Source organism: Botryllus schlosseri, chromosome 14, assembly GCF_051294905.1.
Source record: "Botryllus schlosseri isolate E-star chromosome 14, Bs_hap1, whole genome shotgun sequence".
Taxonomy (NCBI): Eukaryota; Metazoa; Chordata; class Ascidiacea; order Stolidobranchia; family Styelidae; genus Botryllus; species Botryllus schlosseri.
This window is the reverse complement of record NC_137249.1, coordinates 1,350,407-1,372,764: the sequence shown is the minus strand read 5'-3', so window position 1 is coordinate 1,372,764 and position 22,358 is coordinate 1,350,407. Positions and strand designations below refer to the sequence as shown.

Sequence of the window (22,358 nt, the reverse complement as noted above, 5' to 3'; positions counted from 1 at the left end):
TTTTCCGTTGGTTGACTAAAAAAAGGTATTTTTTCTGGCTCAAGTCCTGGACTAAATCACGTCGGAGCGTTGCTTGGCCGCTGATTTCCTATATCTCAGTCCAATTTCCACGTACATTCAACCAACATTCTCAAAAAAGAGGACATTTAGACGTCCTACGAGGACACTTTCAAAAAAGTCAAAAAAGAGGACAAATCCTCTTAAAAGAGGACGTATGGTAAACCCACGTCCTGCGGCGCGGAAGACTGGAAACGACTCTCGGCGGTAGCATGTTTATCTGGACAAGGCAATTTTACCTCGACTAAGCATAAAATCACATGGATGTCATCACGAAGATAATTAATTACGAAAACCCTCTAAATGTCACTCTCTAGCACCATATAATTCCAAAAAACGGTTGCATACTTTGCATTTTGGATTCATTTCAATTCTGAAAGTTCACCGGTACGCCAGACATTTTATGTCATTTTACCGGTACGCGAGGTGAAAAAGGTTGAGAACCACTGACCTAGTGCACGCCTAGGATGTATCTCCTTAAGAATTGGTTTATTTCATTCATTTTCACCCATTGGAAGGCGTGAAAACATAATTTGATACCTGAAGTGCCGTTCACTTATGATTTACACCTCGCTGGAGTGAAAGTTGGCAAAATACACCATTTCGTTTACGGTGTAAGATTGCCAAACTGGGGTGGATTGTTCCTATTTTCATGTGCATTGTTCAATCATGCAGTTTTGAAAGCGTTTGATAACATCGGCCTGCGTCATCCTATATTCTCTAGTTATAGTTGATTTACATTTACAATTTAAATTTACGGATAGGTTCTGCGATGTTTTCTGGTAGCGGTACTTATATACGTTCGCTTAATTTGTAGGACAGACTCGCCGGCTATTATTCGTGGTACGTTGACTACCGGCTGCGTCGCGTTTTTTGGATACTTGTTGAAAAAGATATCATGGCGTATCAAGTGACTGTGGAGTCCACCCTATTTGCGATTAGGAATAATTGCCGTCTTGTTCATGGTCATCGCTATAAAAGTTGCGACCATCAAACTTCCAAATTGACTAAATCGGTGTGCGTGCGTTGGTAAAGCCTGTTCCATACTGTGCACTTGAGAGCAATTTGCAATCTCGACCACGTTCCCATCGTGTAATATTCGATCTTGTGTGATGACATGTTTTCTTTGAGTAATTTTACGATTTCAGTAATAAATCCGTGAATATATTTTGACTTATCTCGACTCGGCTTTGTAATTACATCACACGCAACTCTAAACGAATTAGGTTTGTTAATTAGCACGGCCGCGTCGATGTGAGATGAATGTGATGCATGATGCTATATAAACGCTAGTAATGCAGTCAGGTCTTACAAAAGATGTGCGTTTTGCGGAGCAAAACTAGGACTGCAGTTTCAACTAGTCGCGCAATTCTATTTGTAGCTGTATGAGGTTAGATCAGTGATTCCCAAGTGCGGCCCTGAGGGCCGCATGCGGCCCCCAGCTAACCTTCTTGCGGCCCCAAAAAATATTAAGAAATCAAGTTATGACAAAAAAATTAAATTTATATTTATAAAATACACTAACTTGGCTTGGAGTTTATAATTAAGATTGCAGGAAAGTCGTGAGTAGACTGCTATCGTTACGTCCAGTTGAACGAGCAGTAGCTATAGATATAGGTAAAGACAGGACTGCAACTGCCACACGCCAAACCCCCAATGAAGGGGGGGGGGGGCGAGCTCGAACGGGGCTCAACAGCGTGATTTCATAATACCAAATATCTGTATTTTTGGGTAGGCTACTCATCCCCAAGAAAAATGCGCAAGATTTATAGAAATGGGCATTGGGCATATCGGCGTTAGCCTTTACCGCGCCACGACGCACCAAGCGAGAAAACCTTGGCCGAACAGGATTGCCCTTATACTGACCGAAAACGTCGTTATATATACAAAATACTGTCTTGGAAATCTTAACCTCACGAGACAAATACCATGCCACAGGAAAAAATATATTCCGGTGAAGAATTATCAATTTGAAATCGTGTGCGTCTCTTAGTTTAGAAGCCTACGTTTGGACGATTCTATATTTTTTTGATATAGCAGACGGGAGGTCACGAAATAACATGTTACGGAATCATACTAATGGGCCCTACAGTTTCCAAGACACCTCACTCAGCTCTACCGTTAAATCTGATTACGTGTGCAGCGAGGACAAGAAATTGATAGCAATATATATGCAATTCTCGATCATATTGACCGATTTTATCATGAATTATCGAAATGTTCGGCTTCGCGCTGGCTCACTTCACAGTACAACTATAGTTTCGTGGCAAAAGCGAAGAAGGTGATAGGGATAGGTTTATCCCCCTATGGGGGCCCAAGACCCAAGTTTACTATTTTTTGGGGGGGGGGATGAAGAAGTGCGGGGGGCTGACGAAGTGCTTTTTCGTTCCTGCCAACGGGTATATACGCCCGAAGATGTTTAATTATTATCGAGGGGCCCTACCTTTTCAAACACACTTCCCTCGGCTCTATACCTGTAAAACTGAAACGTGAGCAGAGAGAGGATAAAAATTGATGGCAGTATATATGCAATTCCCGATCATGTTGACCGATTCAATCATGAATTACAGAAAATTTTCGCGCTTGCGCGTCTAGGCCATGAAACCAGACTCACTAAATCGCCCCTAAAGCAGCATAATTGGTAGTCCTACAGCACACGACCGAAGCGTCCGCATAATTTGATAGGTCCGGTCTTTATCGAAAGCTAGTTTCGCACTGATTCCAAAAATGCAAATTGAAATCTCGCCAGGGCAATAAAACTACTCCGAAATAGCCTCCAAAGGTCGACTGTTCTGAACAATGGGAGCGCAGCAACACAATGACCATAACAATGGCTAACGGCGTCAACTGAATGATCGGAACAATGCCAATTTTCATATTTTTATGACATTTTGGGTCCGTTTAATTGCCCTGGTATTCGTGCGGCCCCGAACGTGGTCTGAAATTCTAAATTTGGCCCTGACACCGAAAAAGTTTGGGAACCACTGGGTTAGATTGTCGATGAGTTGTGTGCAGTGTATATCTATGGTATTTTACATCCTAGGCTGCCATTATTTAGTCGTGAATCCTGCATCGGCCCACAATTGACCGGTAGAATTCTTTGACTTTAGCTACATTATTGTTACACGTGTGCCTTACTTGGCTGACACCGGATGAAATCAAATTTGTTTTGTAAGCTTGTCAGTAGTGATCTTGCAGATCGTATCTATAAAGACGTGAAAATGTTTGCGTTTCACAGCTCTGTTGATCGCGATAGGCAGACTGGACTTCGGACAGTGATACCCCAATAAAACTCGATTGCAAGTGTATGATTATATATATGATGCGACAAACGAAAAAAACATTATGGAATAGGAATGAAAATGTTAATCGTATACACTTTACAATACCAAATGTTCAAGACATAAGCTAACTGATGTTGAAACGTTGAAATGTGCCATTATTTGCTCGGATTGGCGGAAACATGGAACTGTTCTGTGAACCGTCCGGTATCCAATCGGTATGAGTTTGACGGACAACTTATTGCATACTGGAAACAAATCGCACAGCACCACAGCCCTATTATGTTGTTATTTGGGCATGGATTCGATGCTATTCTGTACGATTTTGATATGTGACTGGCCTATATGCAGGGATATCATGGAAATTTGCTTAGCGCACCCTAGTACAATGTTGGGATGACTCGAGTCACTTTTCTCGTATGAATTGACTTGACTCGAGTCACTTTGCAAAAATGACTTGACTCAGAGCAAAATTTACGAGTCAATTTTAAGTCATAAGGTAACGGTGTCGATAAAAATGGCTGATCCTGCATATATTCGGATTGTTTTCGATGCGCTGGTGTGACCTGTGAGAGTGAGCAATCAGTCAATGATTTTTCGCTTTAATGAGCCTCTATTGTTCGATCACAAATATATTGACCGCAAACAAAGTGATCGGAGCTCGTAAACTAACCTAGTAGTGATGTAATCTAATGGCAAAGTATATATCTCTTTTCTATAGAATGCTCACTGTGGTCGGAACCCACCTTAACCAAACCTAGTGTATGATTTGAATCGAATATTAACGAAGTTAATAAGTTTATATTACTCGTCGCCCATCGCCGCAGGTTTAAATTGCAGGCCTATCCCACAGATGTGTAGGTGGCTAGTGCATTACATCATATCAATTCGTTTCAACTTTCTGAGGTTTCGTATTTATTTTGGCTGATAATTATAGATTGAGGCTATATAGTTACTCAGGTAGTTTAGCAGGTCTACGTATGCGTGAGCGATACGAAGCCTTTTTTTGCATATTTATTTAACATTCGTTCCTCGATTCCAATTAAATGGCAACTTTAAAACAGCTATCAAAATGCCATGACGCAATTATGCCTCGTACTTCGGAAAATCCGTTTGACTTCAATTGTGACTTGACTCGTGACTTGACTTGACTCGAGTTAAAATGTGCAATGACTCGTGACTCGAAGGTAGTGACTTGATCCCAACATTCTAGCATGATTGAGAAAGATTTGAATTGCCTTATAAGTAAATATATATAATGGATTTATCATCGCAGCATGAATGTTAATTCTCCATAGGCCTGTAGGCGAATGCCTTTTACAGGTTTATATCTTCCTTGTCTGTTGAGATTCGATATGCGAAATGAGTATCCCCCCGTGGTTCCGCAGCACGCACTGACTTTCGAATTTTCGCCTGTAAAATATCAATATTTTACAAAAGGCATTCCAATCGACTTCCAAATCATTTCTGGACAGTTCAACAGATATACAACGTGCCAAGTCATATTCCACATTTTCGTAGCATCTGGGTGGTATATTAGGGTTACCATACGTCCTCTTTTAAGAGGATTTGTCCTCTTTTTTGACTTTTTTGAAAGTGTCCTTGGAGGACGCCCTTTTGTCCTCTTTTTTGAGATTTTCTCCTCTTTTTTGAAAATTGAGGTCAGAATTGGAGCAAATTGCGAGTGATATGTAGGGCTGGGCACAATGATTCGAGTACTCGAATCTGAATCGAGTATTAATTTCAATGATTCGAGTCGAGTAGTAAAAGACGATTTTTTCGAGTACTGAAATTGTACGCTCATCGCAACTGAAAGTTAATTTACTAACGATAATTATCGTTTTGATACTATTTTCCACTGAGGAAGCCGTAAAACCTTGATTGACCGTGTCGCAGCATACTAGACATAGAACAAAGCTACAAACGTTACTGGAAATAACACATTTCTCAAGTCATGATCATCCCACAACATTGCCAAGAAGTGCAATGCAATCGGTATGATCGAAAAAACAATGTGACGGATAACAGGCATTGTGTTCTTTGTGGTGGCATAAAAGGCACATATTTGAACTCTGACCTAGTACATTCTGTTGTGACGTCATAATTAGTGATACTCGAATACTCGACTCGACTCGAAGCTTTAATACGTGATTCAGAATCGAATCACTCAAGTACTCGATTTTGCCCAGCCCTAGTGATATGGCGTATATTAGCTCAGAAGTGACTCTCCGGCGGTTATTTCAGAGTGAAAAACGGTGATTTGAGCTGTGGGCGGAAAAATGACCTTTTTTTAGTCATCCACCTAGCGATGCGGAAAGAAAAACAGTATTTTGATATCTGAGCGGAAAAGATGACCTTTTTTTTAGTCAACCGATTACAAAGTGGGAAAAATTCACCGGTTTTTGAGAATTCTTCTCCGGTATTGCAAGTCTCAAATTTCTGAAAAAGTGTCCTCTTTTTAGATTTCCAAAATATGGTAAGCTTATGGTATATGCTCCACCGCCGCAACAACTCCACTTGGTTCTGAAATTCCAGTCGCCTGTGCCTTAAACTGAGAGTTAAATAGCCAGAATGTTATATATGTGATGTGACCGTAGACGCCGAAACACCGTTGTAACAGCTGTCCGTCCCAGCGGGGTGCCAATAATCTTCTCACGCACCCCTGCATCCAACCTCGTCTCTACCGACCTTATAATTTTATTGACGAAGAAGTCTGCGAAGCACATGCTGTATGATTTGATCCTGGTAAATCTACAAGTTTCTGATCACTACTTACTGCTATTTGGCTGTTCTGTGCTATTAAAGAAAGCTCCTTGGATATGCGAGTGTGATCAGAATTGCAAGAGAACTCAGAGCGGTCATTAGTCAGTCGGCTAGTGCGTACAGCAGGAACTGTAGCCGTAGCGTCGACTCCAATCAAGCACTATGCCAGCGTGTCTTGCAACAAGTCGTTGCATCGACCGCTACAACCATACATTACAAACAGTGCCGTAACCGATTGCTATTCATACCTTTACAATAAGTACTAAAGTTGCCAAAAGCAGAATGCCACTCAGTATCGCAATGACCAGCACGGTTGCCTTTTTGATGATGTTCTTCTTCATCTTTGTCCGAACGCTTGAATCTTTATTGGTGTAGGGCGGCACGACAGGAACTGGCTCTAGAATAACCGAAGTCGGATTTACGTTGCACGGAAAGCTTGTAGAAATGCCGTTTACCTTCGCATTTTCCATTTTTTGTGCTCAATGGCGCAACGCATTCACATTCATACCCGCCCATTGTATTGACGCATTGTTTAAAGAGTCCCGTGCACTCGTGATTTCCAATCAGACATTCGTCAACGTCTGTATATGAATTGAATGTTGTAGGAACGTATTTTAAATCAGATAATCAGATTCAGTGTGTACTGTGCCAGTGCATATGCATTGTACAATGTACAGTACATCTCTCCTGAATCAAACAAAGGAAATGGTCGATTTTTGTGGCGACGGACTTGTTCGGAAATCATAAGCTCCATCTTTGTTGCGGGTCCGTGCTCTAAAGGTTTTCAAAGTACTCGTTGATGATACTCAGGAACACGTAGAAGACATGTCAACACTAAAGTCAAAAAGTATAAGATTTATTCACCTTAATAGTAATTTTCAAGATACGTCTCGATCGGTTTTTATGCTGACTCTTAAGAGATAGGTAAAAGAAAATTCTTCTGGCTACCCGTAATTTTCCATGTATAATTTTACCGATTTTTTGTACCAAAATCGGGGGTGCGCATTTTGTATGGGTACAACAATTCTTTAAAAAAAAATCTCCCTCGAAATAAAACACGAATTCACACCTTTCTTCCTATTTGTTGTCAATCGCACATCACATTCAGCCATTCTGCTCAGTAATTCGTATCAGTGCTGGTTGGTTGGCCATTTGTACGCGAGCGAAATTAGGTCAATGATTGCTGCACACGCGCGCAATCTTCGCTGGCCTGATTTATTGCGTCAACAATAGGCCTGAACAATCGCATCAACAATAGGCCTGGTGCACACGATATAATCGTTGGCCTGAGCATTGAGCAATCTCATCTGAAATAAGCCTGTTGCGCAAGATATCGTCGCAGGCCTGAACTATCGCGTCTCGGGCCTCGCAAGCTTTGAGTCCTATCTATCTACAATCGACACGAGCAGGGGTCAACAACACGCGACCCTCGATGTCATATTTTGCGGTCCGTGAGCTGATTTGATATTTCGTAAGAGCGCTTGGTAAAGCATTTTGAAATGCGGAAATTGATTCCAGTTTAAACATATTGTTGTCTTGTTCGAAGTAAGATATTATCCTGTGCCCAATATCAATATTCCCCACTCGCTGATACGGTTTCGGCCATGGTACTATCATTCCACGGACGAATAATTTGCTGTATGAATGGGCATATTGCCTTGACGTGCAATGGCCCCCCACTGCCATGGCCGAGACGCTTGAAAAACGACTTCGGGTTCCCCAAGACCAAGCTTTACGAGGAGATAGCTTTCCAGTAAGCCCCGTGTCTAGTAGGGCTCTGCAAAAATGACTTTTTTTCACAAATCGTACTGGATACTTGATAAAATTGTTAGGTTACCTAATTTAAGCCTACACACAAAATTTGGTTCAATTCCAGCCAGTAACCGCTTTGCTACAGGAGAAGAAAGTTTCTATTTATTATATAAAAATGAATGATAAAAAATTTGAAAATTTTCTGTTCACCCCATGAAAGTGTTAGGCTGTCTATAGAAACGATGCTCACCAAATTTGGTTCAATTCCAACCAGTGGAAGCGGAGTTATTGCCGTCGAAAAATTTGGATTTGAATAAAATAGTATTTACGGTGACCGATTCTTTGTTTATTTATTTTAGTGGTGCTCACCGTAAATACTATTTTATTCAAATCCAAATTTTTCGACGGCAATTACTCCGCTTCCACTGGTTGGAATTGAACCAAATTTGGTGAGCATCGTTTCTATAGACAGTCTTACACGTTCATGGGGTGAACAGAAAATTTTCAAATTTTTTATTATTAAGTTTAATATAATAAATAGAAACTTTCTTCTCCTGTAGCAAAGCGGTTACTGGCTGGAATTGAACCAAATTCTGTGTGTAGGCTTAAATTAGGTAACCTAACAATTTTATCAAGTAGCCAGTACGATTTGAGAAAAAAAGTCATTTTTGAAGAGTGTCTAGCTATAACCCCAGTATCGATTCTTTCGTCGAGAGGTGGCCAATTTACGGCAGTATAAGGAAAATTATGCAGCCTTCCACATTTAATACAATTAGCAGTGGCGACTCGTGACAATATCGGGTGGTGGGGCAAGGGGTGCACGCGATTTTAATTGTCTGAATGACTGCACAATATTGTATTCTGGCGGAAAAAGATGCATTAGAATATAAACAAGTCAGCTCGAGCCGAGCAATGTCGACCATCGGGTAATATCGAGTAACGGTTTGCAGTCGACCACATGCTTAAGATCACGATACCAAATTTCGGTCGAGCTAGAGACACAGCCCCTGGCGCCAACAGTGTTAAAGTGTATGACAAGGCGTCCTTATCCTAACTGATTAGTCAGCCATTCGTTTTTATCGAAATACGTTGGGAAAAGTGTAAGAATGCGCTTTCCTCCCGCGTACAATTAGATCAATGGGCAATTTCCAGGCTGATAAGGGCCGAGTCTTGCGTAAAAACACCTAATTTTGAGTAAAATATATTGAGGAATAGGCTGATCAAGTGATCATAGCTGTTAGCCGTCATCGAAAACGAACTAGCTATTGCGCTTGGCAGGGGGTTGTAAGCAAAGGGCTTGAAGGCCACAATTTCACGGTGAAATTGACATTGGAGAATATAAAATAAAGTAAATATTTGAATGCAACCGAGAATCTTAGTAAACTGTTTCATGAGATCATCATCTCATCACCTATTACAGTATGAAACACAGTTAAAATTAGCATAGACCAACACCGGCTTTTGCGTGAAATCCGAAATGCGGTAGTTAGCCTATGTGTCAGATCAGCGTACATCTCTACCATACTCGACCTCGATAACGAAATTACTGCCCTAATCATTGAGTGTCAACATACCGCCCAAACGCTCATGAGTCATGACCGATCTAAATATGGAGCGTCGTTAAAATCAATAGAGACCAATACCGGTTTTGTGTAAAATCTGTTCGCGATAAGGGGCGAGTCAGCTCTCACTCGACTTAGGAAACGAAGTTACCACCAACATAGTTCAGTGATAAACTTGGAACAGCATTCGATACTAATATTACGACTTATTATGCCAAATGTCATGAATGATTATTAGCGATCGTTATGATATTGCAAAACAGAATGACATCGAATCGCCGCGAGCAGACTTCAACCTGCGTAATCGAATTCAGCTACCGTAATATTAAAACGTAACCAACGCTGGTAACTTATACGCGTAAGTTCGTCAACAAGAGAAGCTTGTACAATCGGCATTTACGCATGTACTGTACAGTGTACTACATGTACTGCTCGTGCATGGGTGCGTACTAGATGGGTATTGGGTACATCATCATCATCATTGGTTTATTAGCAATTTTATCAGTTCAATACACCACATAAAAATGCGATACAATGAAAAGACAGGAAGGTGTCGAAGCGACAAGGAGCAGTCTATGGAATCTGACACCCACCTTGGCCTAGGCGATGTAAAGAGGAGGCATGCACACTGAATGAAAGTTAAGAAGATAGTATAGAAGAAGAAAGCGACAATAAATAGGGCGGCATGTCATGGGAAGCGAGATCGATTGGTCAGTCGTGGTCCGGTAATCTTGAGGATGGACTGTATTTATTTAGTAGTAATTGCTTGTATTTCGACTTGAATGTGGACATGCTCGTCGACTGTCGGATGGCCGGCGGGATACTGTTCCACACATCAGGTCCGGCATATTTGATAGAGCGATGATCTTTTCGGTCGATCATATGATATTTGGACGACGTGGACGCGCGTGTGTTGTACTTACCCATAATCTACATGCCATTTTCAGGGTGCGTATTATACACTTGGGGCGTATTATGTATGGAAAATTACGGTACTTGACTAAAATGTAACAAATAACGCTTATTAATGTTATGGAAAGAAAGAGTGACGCTTATCGTTAGTAAGGTCAGGTGCGCCATGAACTTAATATAGGCACGAGCAACTATAGTTTTACGTAGAAATGGATGCAGCGTAAAACCATTAGCACAACACGAGTTAGTAGTTCAAGTGTAGACCAAGCTTGCTCAAGCATTAAGAAAAAATATAGGGCTTGTTGTAATACTTACTTTACTTTTTCAAAATATTTTAAGTTTCTGTTATCCGTAAAAATGAATGTATTCAATGAATGAGTAATTTACGAAATAATATTGCACACCCTGGAATAGATATACAATAACTTGACTGAGGGACCTCTGTCGCTGCAGCATGGCTAGGCGCATCCAAGCAAAGGCTTAGGAGGCACAGTGCTTACTAGGGATGGTGTGAACCTCTGAAAGGTTCTGTGTGAACGCGAACGTGAACCTATGACGTCACGTGACGTCATCTTCGCTATCCTAACCCTACATGTCCATAAAGTAGACTAATATATTAATGTACATAATAACTAGCGACCACTCGGGCCACATTATGCCCCAATGATGACTTCACTTCACCTAATGTATCCACTGGAACAATCAAATGTAATAATAATTCCACAAAATCAATATCTTCCGTCGCTTTGCCAACGAAATTTTAACGTTGACTCAGCTAGAACCGACAGATGTACTGTCAAGAGTGAAACACCGGTTTCTGTACTTGCGCCAAATATTATCTGAAAATCAAGTCATACAGTAGCCAATACCGTAATTGGGTGTCCAATAAGGATATCAAATCAAGATATATTCCGTACGCGTGATGAATATTTTACATAAGACATCGATGCTTTCTCCATAACAATTTCGTTGATGTCAATAATTGATTGGTTGACTAAACACAATTCGCTGACTTACTACTTGCAGTGTGTTTCGTTCTTGCTATTGCGTTGTTGTGGGCAAAGCTCACGGCAGATAGTCACTAAAGATTCACAAACGGAAATCTGAATATTCCGAGCAAACATTCGAGCAAATAATTTTTGAAATTGGCAAGGTGCATGCTCGTTCAGTGCTATAGGTTTCTTTTCATGCTGCAATCGCCACTAAAAGCAAAGAATTTTATCCAAAGATACATTATAATGACATGAAAATTGGTAATACAGAAAAAGGTTCAACGTGCACTGCGCAGAACCTACCAAGGTTCGTCTGTGAACGCGAACCTCCAAATTTCCTAGGTTCACACACAAAACACGAACGTGAACCTCGCGTTCCCACCATCCCTAGTGCTTACCTTTGCATTCATCCTTTTCACTTTCGTAGCCGGTTTCACACTCGCACAAGTAGCCGCCAATTGTGTTCCTACATTCGCTGTTGCCGGTTGCGTCGCATTCATGAGTTTCTGCGCTACATTCGTCAATATCTATCAAACAGATATCATTCATAACGTGCTTCTGTTTTCGCCACGCCCGGTTTCCAATTTGTCCCACGAAAGTCATTGTATAATTGACAACTTATCAAATGGGCGACTTTCGCTATATTTCGGAATACCTGTGCATGCGTTTCCGTCTCCCGAGAATCCTTGAAGGCATTCGCAAGTGTGGGAGCCATTTGTATTGATGCAACGTCCATACTCGGATTGACAGTCGTGGATGGCTTCGTTGCACTCGTCAATATCTGTGAAAAGCATCCGATTTTAATCGACTTTCTATGCTTCACCTCGAAAACGTATTCAGATATAGTCAGGGTGGTCAATAAAGAAGTGTTTCTACTTTTTTGGAGTACTCAAAGTGGATTTTTCCTACTATAGCACTATCTACTTACTCAAGTGGTCAAGTTGCTTGATTGCGTCCACTTCTACAGAACAGTTTTCATATATAGGTAAAATTACAAACTTTTACTTGTATATCGCTACTTCCACTTCAACTTGAGTAGCAACGTTGACTACTTTGATCACATCTAGGTATATCAGATTCAATCACAAACCCATCAATACGCCTTGCTTTAGAATACCTCTCTCGCAAAAATGTCCGCGATACCCAACCGGACAGCGACACAAAAATTTATCCAGTTGGTCAACACATGTTCCACCGTGTCTGCATGGCGTGGAAGCACATTCATCGATTTCTGAATGAAATTACGAACAAATAAATATACCGGGCGACTGGAACCGTCTCGACAGACTTACGCACCCTCGCATTGGAAACCAGATCCCTGGTATCCTCTGTCGCATCGGCAATCATAACTGCCTTGCAGGTTGAAACATGTGGCGTTTGTGCCGCATGATGCGATTTGCAAACCTTAATATATTTTATCAATTTAAATATTATTGATTGACTACCTATTAGTGCGACGACATGTTGTCTGCCAGAATATGTTGCAATTTTGTGTAAGCAGATTCAAGTCGTGTTCTTGACTACGGGGGAGCGCGATAAATGTGGCAATTCGTTTCCCCCATTTCAGTGTGAGTATCGTCCCTCGGAGTATTAAATCTGGCCGAATTCGGGATATCCACCACTGCCAACCCGCGAGCACGTGGGACAGTGTTTCTCAGATGTAATTCACATGTATAGATATTTACACGGCGATACCGCCAGAATATCTACGCTATGAATGCTGCAGTACCTGTACTTTTATTAGAATGACTGATGTCCTTCATTTTTTCGCATTCGTCCAGATCTGAATAGAAAGGAACCGAAATTGGCTACTGTGAAACCAAATAAGTCAAAGTTATTCTCGACTTCATTGTTTAGAAACTTATAATGCTGGTGCCGCTGTGATTAAATGGAATACCACCACCCATCATGCACTCGTCAATATCTGAATTATTGAAATAGGCACCTTTGAGCCAAAGATAAAGTGCTATTTATTCATTATGATGCGGTTTGGTATTATGAAATAGACAGGCATAAATTTCGTGTAAGAAACGAATTTGTAATACAGTGCCTCCATTCGATAAGCAAAATAGTATCCATGATCGGAATGTTACGAACCCGTCTCATGTGCGCTTGGAGCACGGCATTGTATTATCATGATCCAATATCATATTTACTGAACTGTCTCTCATTCCCGACGTCTGCGTGCAGTAGTACAACAACCGCGCACGTCATTCAAAAGTACAGATAGTGAGAGACAGATCGAGTATATTCTCAGCAATTTGATATGAAAAGTAAAATCAGATACAGATTCTAATAATTCTGCGCAGGATTCATCTTACTTCAACGGTGATTTTTTCCAGAGCTGTAATAAACTCGAAAAAAAACATATGCTTTTCACTCCCACCGCTTTTATGCCGTCCCATGCTTTCATAGGCTTGATGTGATTTTTTTGCTTACTCCTCCGCTGACGGGAGATACTAATATTGAATTGGTTAAGCTTGATCGTTTCATGCATGATAATTAGTGTGGCAGTTCCGTGTGGACACATGGAATAGAAGTGAAGGTGTGACATTGAATATATGCGAAGTTCGGATGTTAACGCGGTTCAAAGTACTTCATCTTGCCCATTCCCCGCATTTAAAATGTTTGGTCCACTCGTTACCCGTTCACAAAACGCAGCTATTCAATGGCGAACCTCTTTGGCACAATTCCCCTTCAAACCCTCCCGTGCAAAGGCAGCTGAATCCTCGGAGTTCATCGGTACACTTCCCACCATTTTGACACGGACCAGAATTGCATTCGTTTGTCTCTGCAAATAATGACGCATTAAGTGATTCAATGATTTGATGGATTTTGAAAAAAACATCTTATAGTGTAACCTTTGCACGTTTCGCCATCTCCAACGAAACCTTGGTTGCAGATGCAGTAAAAGCTTCCTGGTGTATTTTTACAGGAAGCGTTGCCATCGCACGGTATCACTAAATCGGATAGAGTATTTATAGTGAGACAATATAGTTAACTGACTCACATGTCTCGTGGAAGGAAGTTTTAGTGTTGTAATTTGCAAGCAGTCACTACACGCGACATCTGAAGTCTGGAATCGAAACGATTCCATGCGCTCACCTGCTGTATGCGATCCCGTTCCCAGAGCCATCGCACATTCATCAATATCTGCAAATTCACGGATGTTACACGAACGGTAAACAGCTGAAATTCCACTTCATCTGTATATAGCTTACCTTGACAAACTTCCCCATCTCCTTCATATCCCCTCGTACATTCACATTTGTAGCTACCATACGTATTGATGCATTCTGCGTCATCATGACATACAGGACCATATTGCTCTTGCATAGCTTCCTGGTATTCTAATAATTTGGTCCAATTCGTTATTTCCTCAATTCGTAGGAAAATTGGTATGCGCGGTAAATCTTCATTGGCTAAGCTACCCCTTGAATTGGAAGTTCAGTCATACATCTGTAACTTTAATACTAGGAAAGCAATCTTTCTGAAATTTGTACACCATGTGCTGCAGTGGATATTCTAACGTTGGTTAAAATTTGGTGTGAATGGCCGACTATTTTTTCACGTTTACCGTGTTTCTGTGATTTTTGAAAGAAATTTCGGCACAAGTTCTAGAAACAAAAATTTTCAGTGACCATACCATAGATATACTCAATAACATGCAGATCGGCAGCGACGAGCGTCCAGATCAAGAACTCTGATATTGTGGCGAGATAGCGCAGTGGTATAATCCGCGGCTGCAACACCAATGGGTGCGGGTTCGAGTCCGACCGAGGTCGACTTCCGAATTCCGATATCTAAGTGTTGGAGGTTTACCTAGGCTCCTCCTCGCCACTTCATCCGCGTCAGCGGTGTCTTACAAAAAGCCTAGAGGTGGGCCGTGCTATAAGTCGGCAGTTACGGAAAATAACAAGAATATCGGCCTGGTGTAAATGACCATAGTAGTCGACAAACACCATGAATACCCCAAAAACAAACAAACAACTCTGATATTGTCGGTGGTTGTAGCTGAGTTCATATTTTTTTGGGGGGAGGGGGGTGATTACAAGCTCCTGAAAAGTTGGATTTGTGACGCCGAGGTGAATTTAATCATGATAAGACTTAGGTAGATGAAAGATGACATCTATAGTACAACAAATACCAACAACAGCAACAAAATGATTTTTTTAAATTTCTGGTGTAGCTTAGTTCTTTACATTGCAAAATGGATATTATTTTGTGATGTAATAAACAAGTGATTTCATAACTGTCGAAATTTTGCAAAATTCGTCTCAATAGTTAAACAAATCTTCGAATATGAGTTGATCTTGAGTTTGAAGAAGGGAAAATATGACATCGTGATTACATTTCCGTGTAATTGTTTTTGACTATTGCCCGATTTTTCTGTAATCACGAGTTTCAGAAGTAATCGAAGTAGACTAAATTCGTTACATTAATCGCCCCACGTTAAAGACGCTTACCTGCACTGGTATCGTAATCCATGCATTCGTCAAAATCTGCGATATAGAAACGAGGGCAAGGTGATAACTCCGCGGTTTCGGGCGATAAATATACATCGTGCACCGCTTTATTTTCCTACCTTCACAATTGATACCGTCTCCATAATACCCAGGATTACACTGACATGTGAAGTGACCGTCTCTGTTGACGCACGATCCATCTTCGTGACAATTGTGGAGCTCAAGTAAACATTCGTCGACATCTGGATTTCAGACAGCGTTATGCTATATATTGACTAGGGCAAGATTTTGACCTAAAATATAAGAATTATGACATTTTTGGCCCTTAGAAAACTTAATTTTGACCAAATTTTGACCTAACGTATGCAAATTAGATTTTTCCCACATAATGTTGGAATTGCACTACTTATCTTCATTTCTGGTCGGAACTGTCTGTCCTTACAAAGTAGTTTGGCCTGAAAATAAAATTTTTGACTCAAAAACTGATAAGTTTTTACATGAAAAAACTTTGTTTTAACGAAATCCAGCCCTATGCAGAATTTCAGTAGTTACATCACGCATTATGGTAGAAATAATTAAAACTTGCTGTAGTACAACGAAAGATACTTCCCACATTCCCGGGTAGAAAGTGTCTGTCCTTACTAAAGTATAGCTTGCCAAGAATGGCGAACGAACGTTCAACAGCAGCAGTTGTTGGCTGAGAACACTGAAGTTGTGCGTACACTGCTGGTGACGACACACCGTGTTGCTTCATTCTGACAATGGTGTCTACATCACAATTTTTCATCATGCGCTTCTTGATTAAAGAACCAAGCATGCAATGCCCACGCAGTCTTGCTTCAATTAGGATATTGCGGTACGTTGAGCATAACACCATGTGAACCTATTTGTTTCATTTGAACGTTTATGCTTCACAATGAGCAGAAAATGGCCGACTAGAACGGTAGGCCTATAAAGTAGGCTATAAGCTGTAAAATGTCAAATGATGAGTTCACCGACAGTGCAAAATCTACGATACAAACGAAATGTAGGCTGCAAAAAGATTTTGACTTTGTAAAAAATTGTGATATTTTTTGTGATTTATGTGAACACGTGCATCACGCTCGGTGAAAAGCTCACCCTTAACTCATCCACTCAAATTTGATGCTGACCGATCAAAGGCCATTAATTGTGCAATCGGCAAACATCTGTTCGATAATCCGATTTGTGCGAATAATTATCGAGACGACAAATTTCGCATTATTGGGAGTGGCCGTTCACGCTTCCATTTGTGTGCCTTGGAGTCGACTTTTATCAAAATACACCAACTGAAACTCTGTCAACAGAAGGAGTTCGTGTGACACCTGGGAATAGTGCATTGAACGCGCTCTCATTCGAATTTCATGCTGATGACGTCATATTTTGTGATACGATTGTTGATATACAATGTTCTTTCCAATTCTCTACTAGTTGCTGACGATTACCCCTGACGAGTGTCAGCCGAAAATATTCGGGCTCATTTCAATATGAATATGCCATTCAACGTATAATTCTGTATGCTATATTATAGTTATATTTTGGGACCAACCTTCTTCACAACATGTCCCAGACCAGCCATCTTGGCACAGACATCCATCGTGTCTTACTTCTCCGCCATTAAAACAAATTTGGTTGCAATTATCAGTCTGTAATTTGAAAAAGTTAAAGATTCACACTCTCGGAGTTTACACTACACTCATCCAGACTTGGACAACTAGATAATTCTAGTTGTCTAATTTCACTAAATCAGAGCGAAATACCAGTTATCTAATTCTAATCTAGTTTGTGAAATGTTCCGATGCTCCAATTCTAATTCTAAACTAATTTGTGAAATGTTTATATGCTCTAATTCTAATTCTAATCTAATTTGTGAAATGCTCCTATGTTCTAATTCTAATTCTAATCTAATTTATTGTTTTCCTGAAAATACTTTGTTGTCCGCGGCATTTTGCAGCGAGTTGACAAGAATATGCTTCTCGCGCAGGGAAATCCAGTGCCAAGCCACCATCTCGTTACTTACACCGTGCAATCATAGTAGTAACGAATAATAGCCATGCGTTAGTACTACGCCGAACCCGCTGGTGCGGAATAGTGTTGTTGGGTACAGGCGAATAGCTTATTTTGAAACAACAACAATAATAATTTGAAACTGAAATCAATTTCAGCATTTCTAAATGCTTTACTTCGCGTTCTTCCAAAATCATAAGCAGATCGCTGGCCGCATGTTGCCCCGTCTTGCTGAACCTTGGTGAGTGCAAAACGAGCCAAGATTGGTGTACATACGTTAACTATTCTCATGGTTATGGGGACGTAATGTGATTTGATAAGAACTGAACTTGATTTTTCCGTATTTATTTCCAACAATTTCATTCAATCTCAAAGTTTTTTTCGAATTCAGTAATTCTAATTCCAACCTAATTTGGAAAATCTGTGTAGCTTCAATTCTAATTTTAATCTGATTTGGAATAATTGTGTATCTCTAATTCTAATTCTAATCTAATTTGAAAAATTGTGTAGCCTAATTCTAATTCTAATCTAATTTGGTAAAAACTATGTAGCTCTAAATGTAATTTTAATCTAATTTGGGAAAGCTGGAAATTTTGTAGTTGTCCAAGTCTGCACTCATCATTGTGCATTCGCATAAATATTCGCATAAATATATTATACACGCAATACCTCGGATAACCTTTCGTCGCACGGCGTCCCTCCACAACGAGATGATGTATTGATGGTTCTGTTGCGAACCTTCAATCCTTTGATTCCACATGAGTTAGAGCACTCTGACCATATCGTCCACACACTCATCACGCAATCCACTGAAATATTTGTTCAAATTTTGAACTAAACCAAACAGCGAATGTAAGAAAACCCATGGAGCTACAACAGGCTTATATGTTTTTTCATTTTATGTACAGCGCATCAAAAATATTGAACTATATTGTGCGTCACAATGGCCCGAATGATATCCGAATATTCTATCATTAGCAACCATGCCGGTCATTCATAATTTTGTGCGTCTGTAATGTAATACTGTACAATATTGTACATGTCATAGTTACGATATTTTTCTTACCTGGACAACACTGAGTGCTGCATTCTCTCGATTCAGTTTTTTCCCCGACACACTCTTCACCTTGACACATTTGCGGCACATCCACCGCACGTTGCCTGGATTGTGTTCCATTGCCGCATGTTTTTGTACAGCTGTCAAACAAATACAATATTATCTCGAGTAACCAGAATAAGTTTTCACAATCGCATGTTTCTTCATAAGGCGGGTATAAACCGCTCTATAGTTAACGTCACCAATAAATTGTGGCATCATTAACTGCTTTAGGATTGTAGACTGTCAAAACAATGTTATTATTTGCTGAATACGAACTAAACACGACAGAAAACTGCAGCATGGACTGATATGTACGCGGCGGAACTTCTGTACGCAACACTACATGTACAGATAGCCTATAACTCACTGTGTCCATTCACTCCAATTCGTCCATTCGCAATGTACAGGACAACAGACGTCATTACAGGCCCTTCAAACAGTTCAAAATTTGTAAATGATAATTTTGACGAGCATTATGACTCTCACCTATCCTCAAATGCACTCCCCATACATTCATTGCCCCCGCACTGGGTTTGAACTGCAATTGTCCTCATTTTCCTCTGACTTCCCCGTTCGCATGATTTCGAACAACTCTCCCACTGTGTCCATTCGTTCCATTTACAATCTACCGGGCAGCACTGCGTATTGCACGCTTGAGTTTGCGAAGAATTCCCGGTACATTCGGCTCCGCCACAGAAAGATGACTGCGATACCGTGCGGTTCCTGTATTGCTGCCCTCCTCCGCAAGCGACAGAACAACTTTCCCATGCAGACCATTCACTCCACATACAGGGCAATGGGCAGCATTGAGAGTTGCATTCTCTTTGCTGTGTTGGCGGACCCGCACACTCTTCTCCTCCACAATAGCTGACTACTTCTTCCCCACGGCTTCGAGACTGAGTCCCACCTCCACAAGAAACGGAGCAACTTCCCCAATCCTGCCACAAATTCCAGGAGCAGTCCACTGGGCAACAGTGGGCGTTACAGGAACGGGAATCTGAAGCTCCCCCCGAACAGGCCGCTCCACCGCAAAACGCAGATACTTTTGCTGTTCTATCCCGTGTCTGTGTACCTCCCCCGCATGTCACCGGGCAACTGCCCCAAGTTGTCCAATCGTCCCAAGCACAGTTCACTGGACAGCAATTTGCATTGCAAGTTCTGGATTCGTGATCACTACCAGAGCATGATGCGCCACCGCACGTAGCAATAACCGCGTGTGCTCTAGACCGCAGCTGACTACCACCTCCACATGACGTGGAACAAGTTCCCCAATTCGACCATCCGGCCCACGAGCAGTTTTGAGGGCAGCATTGGTTATTACATTTGCGATTTTCGCTAGATAATCCAGAGCAGACGTTACCACCACATGATGCCGTTACAGCGTGACCCCTGTTTCGCGTTTGACTGCCCCCACCGCATTCTCTCGAGCAAGATGTCCAGACACCCCATGCAGCCCAGGAGCAATGCGTCGAGCAGCATTGTGTATTGCAATGTTGACTCTCCGACCGAGACCCGTAACATCGATTACCACCGCAAGATGAAGTAGAATGCCCACGATATCTGAAACGCGTCCCCCCGCCGCATGCCCTAGAACACGATCCCCATGCGTCCCATCCTCGCCAGGAGCAATGCACCGGACAGCATTGCGTGTTGCAAGATCTTGCTTCGCTTCTTTGTCCGGGGCATATAAGGTTCCGTTTTCGGAATCTTGTTTGTGTTCCTGACTCGCAGCTACGTGAGCACGTGCTCCATGCTCCCCACGGGTACGTCTGCCGGCACCAGTCACCGTCTGTGATAGTACGAGTGTTTTTGACATTGTCGAATTGACATGATCTCTGATTTGCGATTTCGATAGAGGAATATAGTCATATCGATCCAAGGTGTCGGTGTTTTGATGACAACTATATATCAGTGTTGGGATGACTCCAGTCATGATTTGACTCGAGTCAGACTCGAGTCACCTTTTCGTATGACTTGACTTGACTCGAGTCGCTTTGCTAAAATGATTTGACTTGACTTGACTCAGCGCATCAGAAATATGGATTGACTCGTGACTCGGAGCAAAATTCACGAGTCAATTTCAAGTCATCAAGTATAATCGGTTTCGATAAAAATCACTGTATCTTGCATTTGTTCGGATTGTTCGCGAAACGCTGGTGTAACCCGTGAGAGTGACCAATCGTTAAATGATCGTGCGTTTTACTGAGCCTCCATTGTTCTCTCGCAAATATATTGACCGCAAGCGAAGTGATCGAAGCTTACAGCTTACGTTGTCGTAGACTAGTATAGTAAAGTAATTTAATAGCAAAATGTACATTTCTGTCCTCCGTTCTTACCTTAACCAAACCTATTGTTTTATTGAAATTGAATTCGAATATATATATATCGCCCTCAACCGTTGGTGCAGGCTTGAATTGTATCATATCATATCAATTTGTAAATGGGTAATGTATTGCATCTAATCGATTCGTTTCTCATTCTCTATTCTGGCTGGTGACTATAAACTGAGGCTATGCAATTATACAATAAACATACGTATACCCTAGCAGTTTTACTCATATGTGAGCGATACATCGCCTTCTTGCGTGTTGAACTCTATATTCGTTCATCGGTTCAAAATCAATGACCACTCAATCTGTATCTCAGACAGCTAGCAAAATGCCATGACGTATCATACCTCATACTTCGAAAAGGCAACTTGACTTGAAATGTGACGTGACTTGACTTGACTTTACTCGACTTGACTCGAGTCACCTCCAAAAATCGAGTGACTTGACTTGACTTGAGTCAAAATGTGCAATGACTCGAAATGACTCGTGACTCGAAGGTATTGACTTGATCCCAACACTGCTATATATTGTCTGTCTATTGAAATAGGAGTCGGAGAGTATAATTTGATTTGACACCAATATCACTACACTGGTCAACAAAATGAGAAAAAAAGTTGGCAGAACATCTGAGAGTTGTTTTTGGGGTTTTCGAGGTTGCTGATTACGAATATCACATTTGTTTTGTCAGATTGGCTCTTGTTCAGAAGATTCTTATATCCATAAAAAAGTTCAAAATTACTGTATTTACCCTGGTATATTTAACTTGGTAGGACATAAATCTTCGTTTTTGTTTTTTCTAAATTTATGCTACGCATAAATAGATTACTGATTATGAAGTACCATCAAGTCGTTTTCGGTCATTCTATCAATATTAGCATGAACTGATGCAAAATCTTTGTTTGTTAAAAAAGCAGTTTGTCAAGCCTAAAAATTGTGCTTTTGCACAACGGAAATTCTGGTCATTATACCAAGGAAATAATGCTATCAACTTTGTCCTTGAAAAGCTTAACCACAATACTCATATGCGTCTCATCTCTTTTGACTTGCAAATGGATAATTTTCTACTTAATCAACCAAGTGGGTATGCCTAGTATCCCTATCAAACGAGAAGCTTGAATC

The 22,358-nt window shown here is 41.0% G+C and overlaps 1 protein-coding gene across 1 annotated transcript in view; it reads right to left on the bottom strand.

Moving 5' to 3' along the window:
- Positions 1-3,354: 3,354 nt before the first annotated feature.
- The window catches only part of LOC145456583 (uncharacterized), a 37,102-nt gene continuing 18,098 nt past the window's right edge, over positions 3,355-22,358 (bottom strand). The window contains exons 3-21 of the mRNA XM_080334715.1: positions 19,396-20,698; positions 19,277-19,339; positions 18,877-19,007; positions 18,480-18,619; positions 17,353-17,449; positions 15,905-16,027; positions 15,786-15,821; positions 14,541-14,669; positions 14,425-14,472; positions 14,181-14,279; positions 13,997-14,110; positions 13,049-13,102; positions 12,616-12,723; positions 12,437-12,550; positions 11,975-12,100; positions 11,718-11,846; positions 6,557-6,682; positions 6,350-6,498; positions 3,355-4,751 (exon numbers count right to left, since the gene is read on the bottom strand). Coding sequence (XP_080190841.1) covers positions 4,656-4,751; positions 6,350-6,498; positions 6,557-6,682; positions 11,718-11,846; positions 11,975-12,100; positions 12,437-12,550; positions 12,616-12,723; positions 13,049-13,102; positions 13,997-14,110; positions 14,181-14,279; positions 14,425-14,472; positions 14,541-14,669; positions 15,786-15,821; positions 15,905-16,027; positions 17,353-17,449; positions 18,480-18,619; positions 18,877-19,007; positions 19,277-19,339; positions 19,396-20,698 — 3,185 coding nt within the window. The 3' untranslated portion in view covers positions 3,355-4,655. The remainder of the gene's footprint in view (positions 4,752-6,349; positions 6,499-6,556; positions 6,683-11,717; positions 11,847-11,974; positions 12,101-12,436; positions 12,551-12,615; positions 12,724-13,048; positions 13,103-13,996; positions 14,111-14,180; positions 14,280-14,424; positions 14,473-14,540; positions 14,670-15,785; positions 15,822-15,904; positions 16,028-17,352; positions 17,450-18,479; positions 18,620-18,876; positions 19,008-19,276; positions 19,340-19,395; positions 20,699-22,358) is intronic.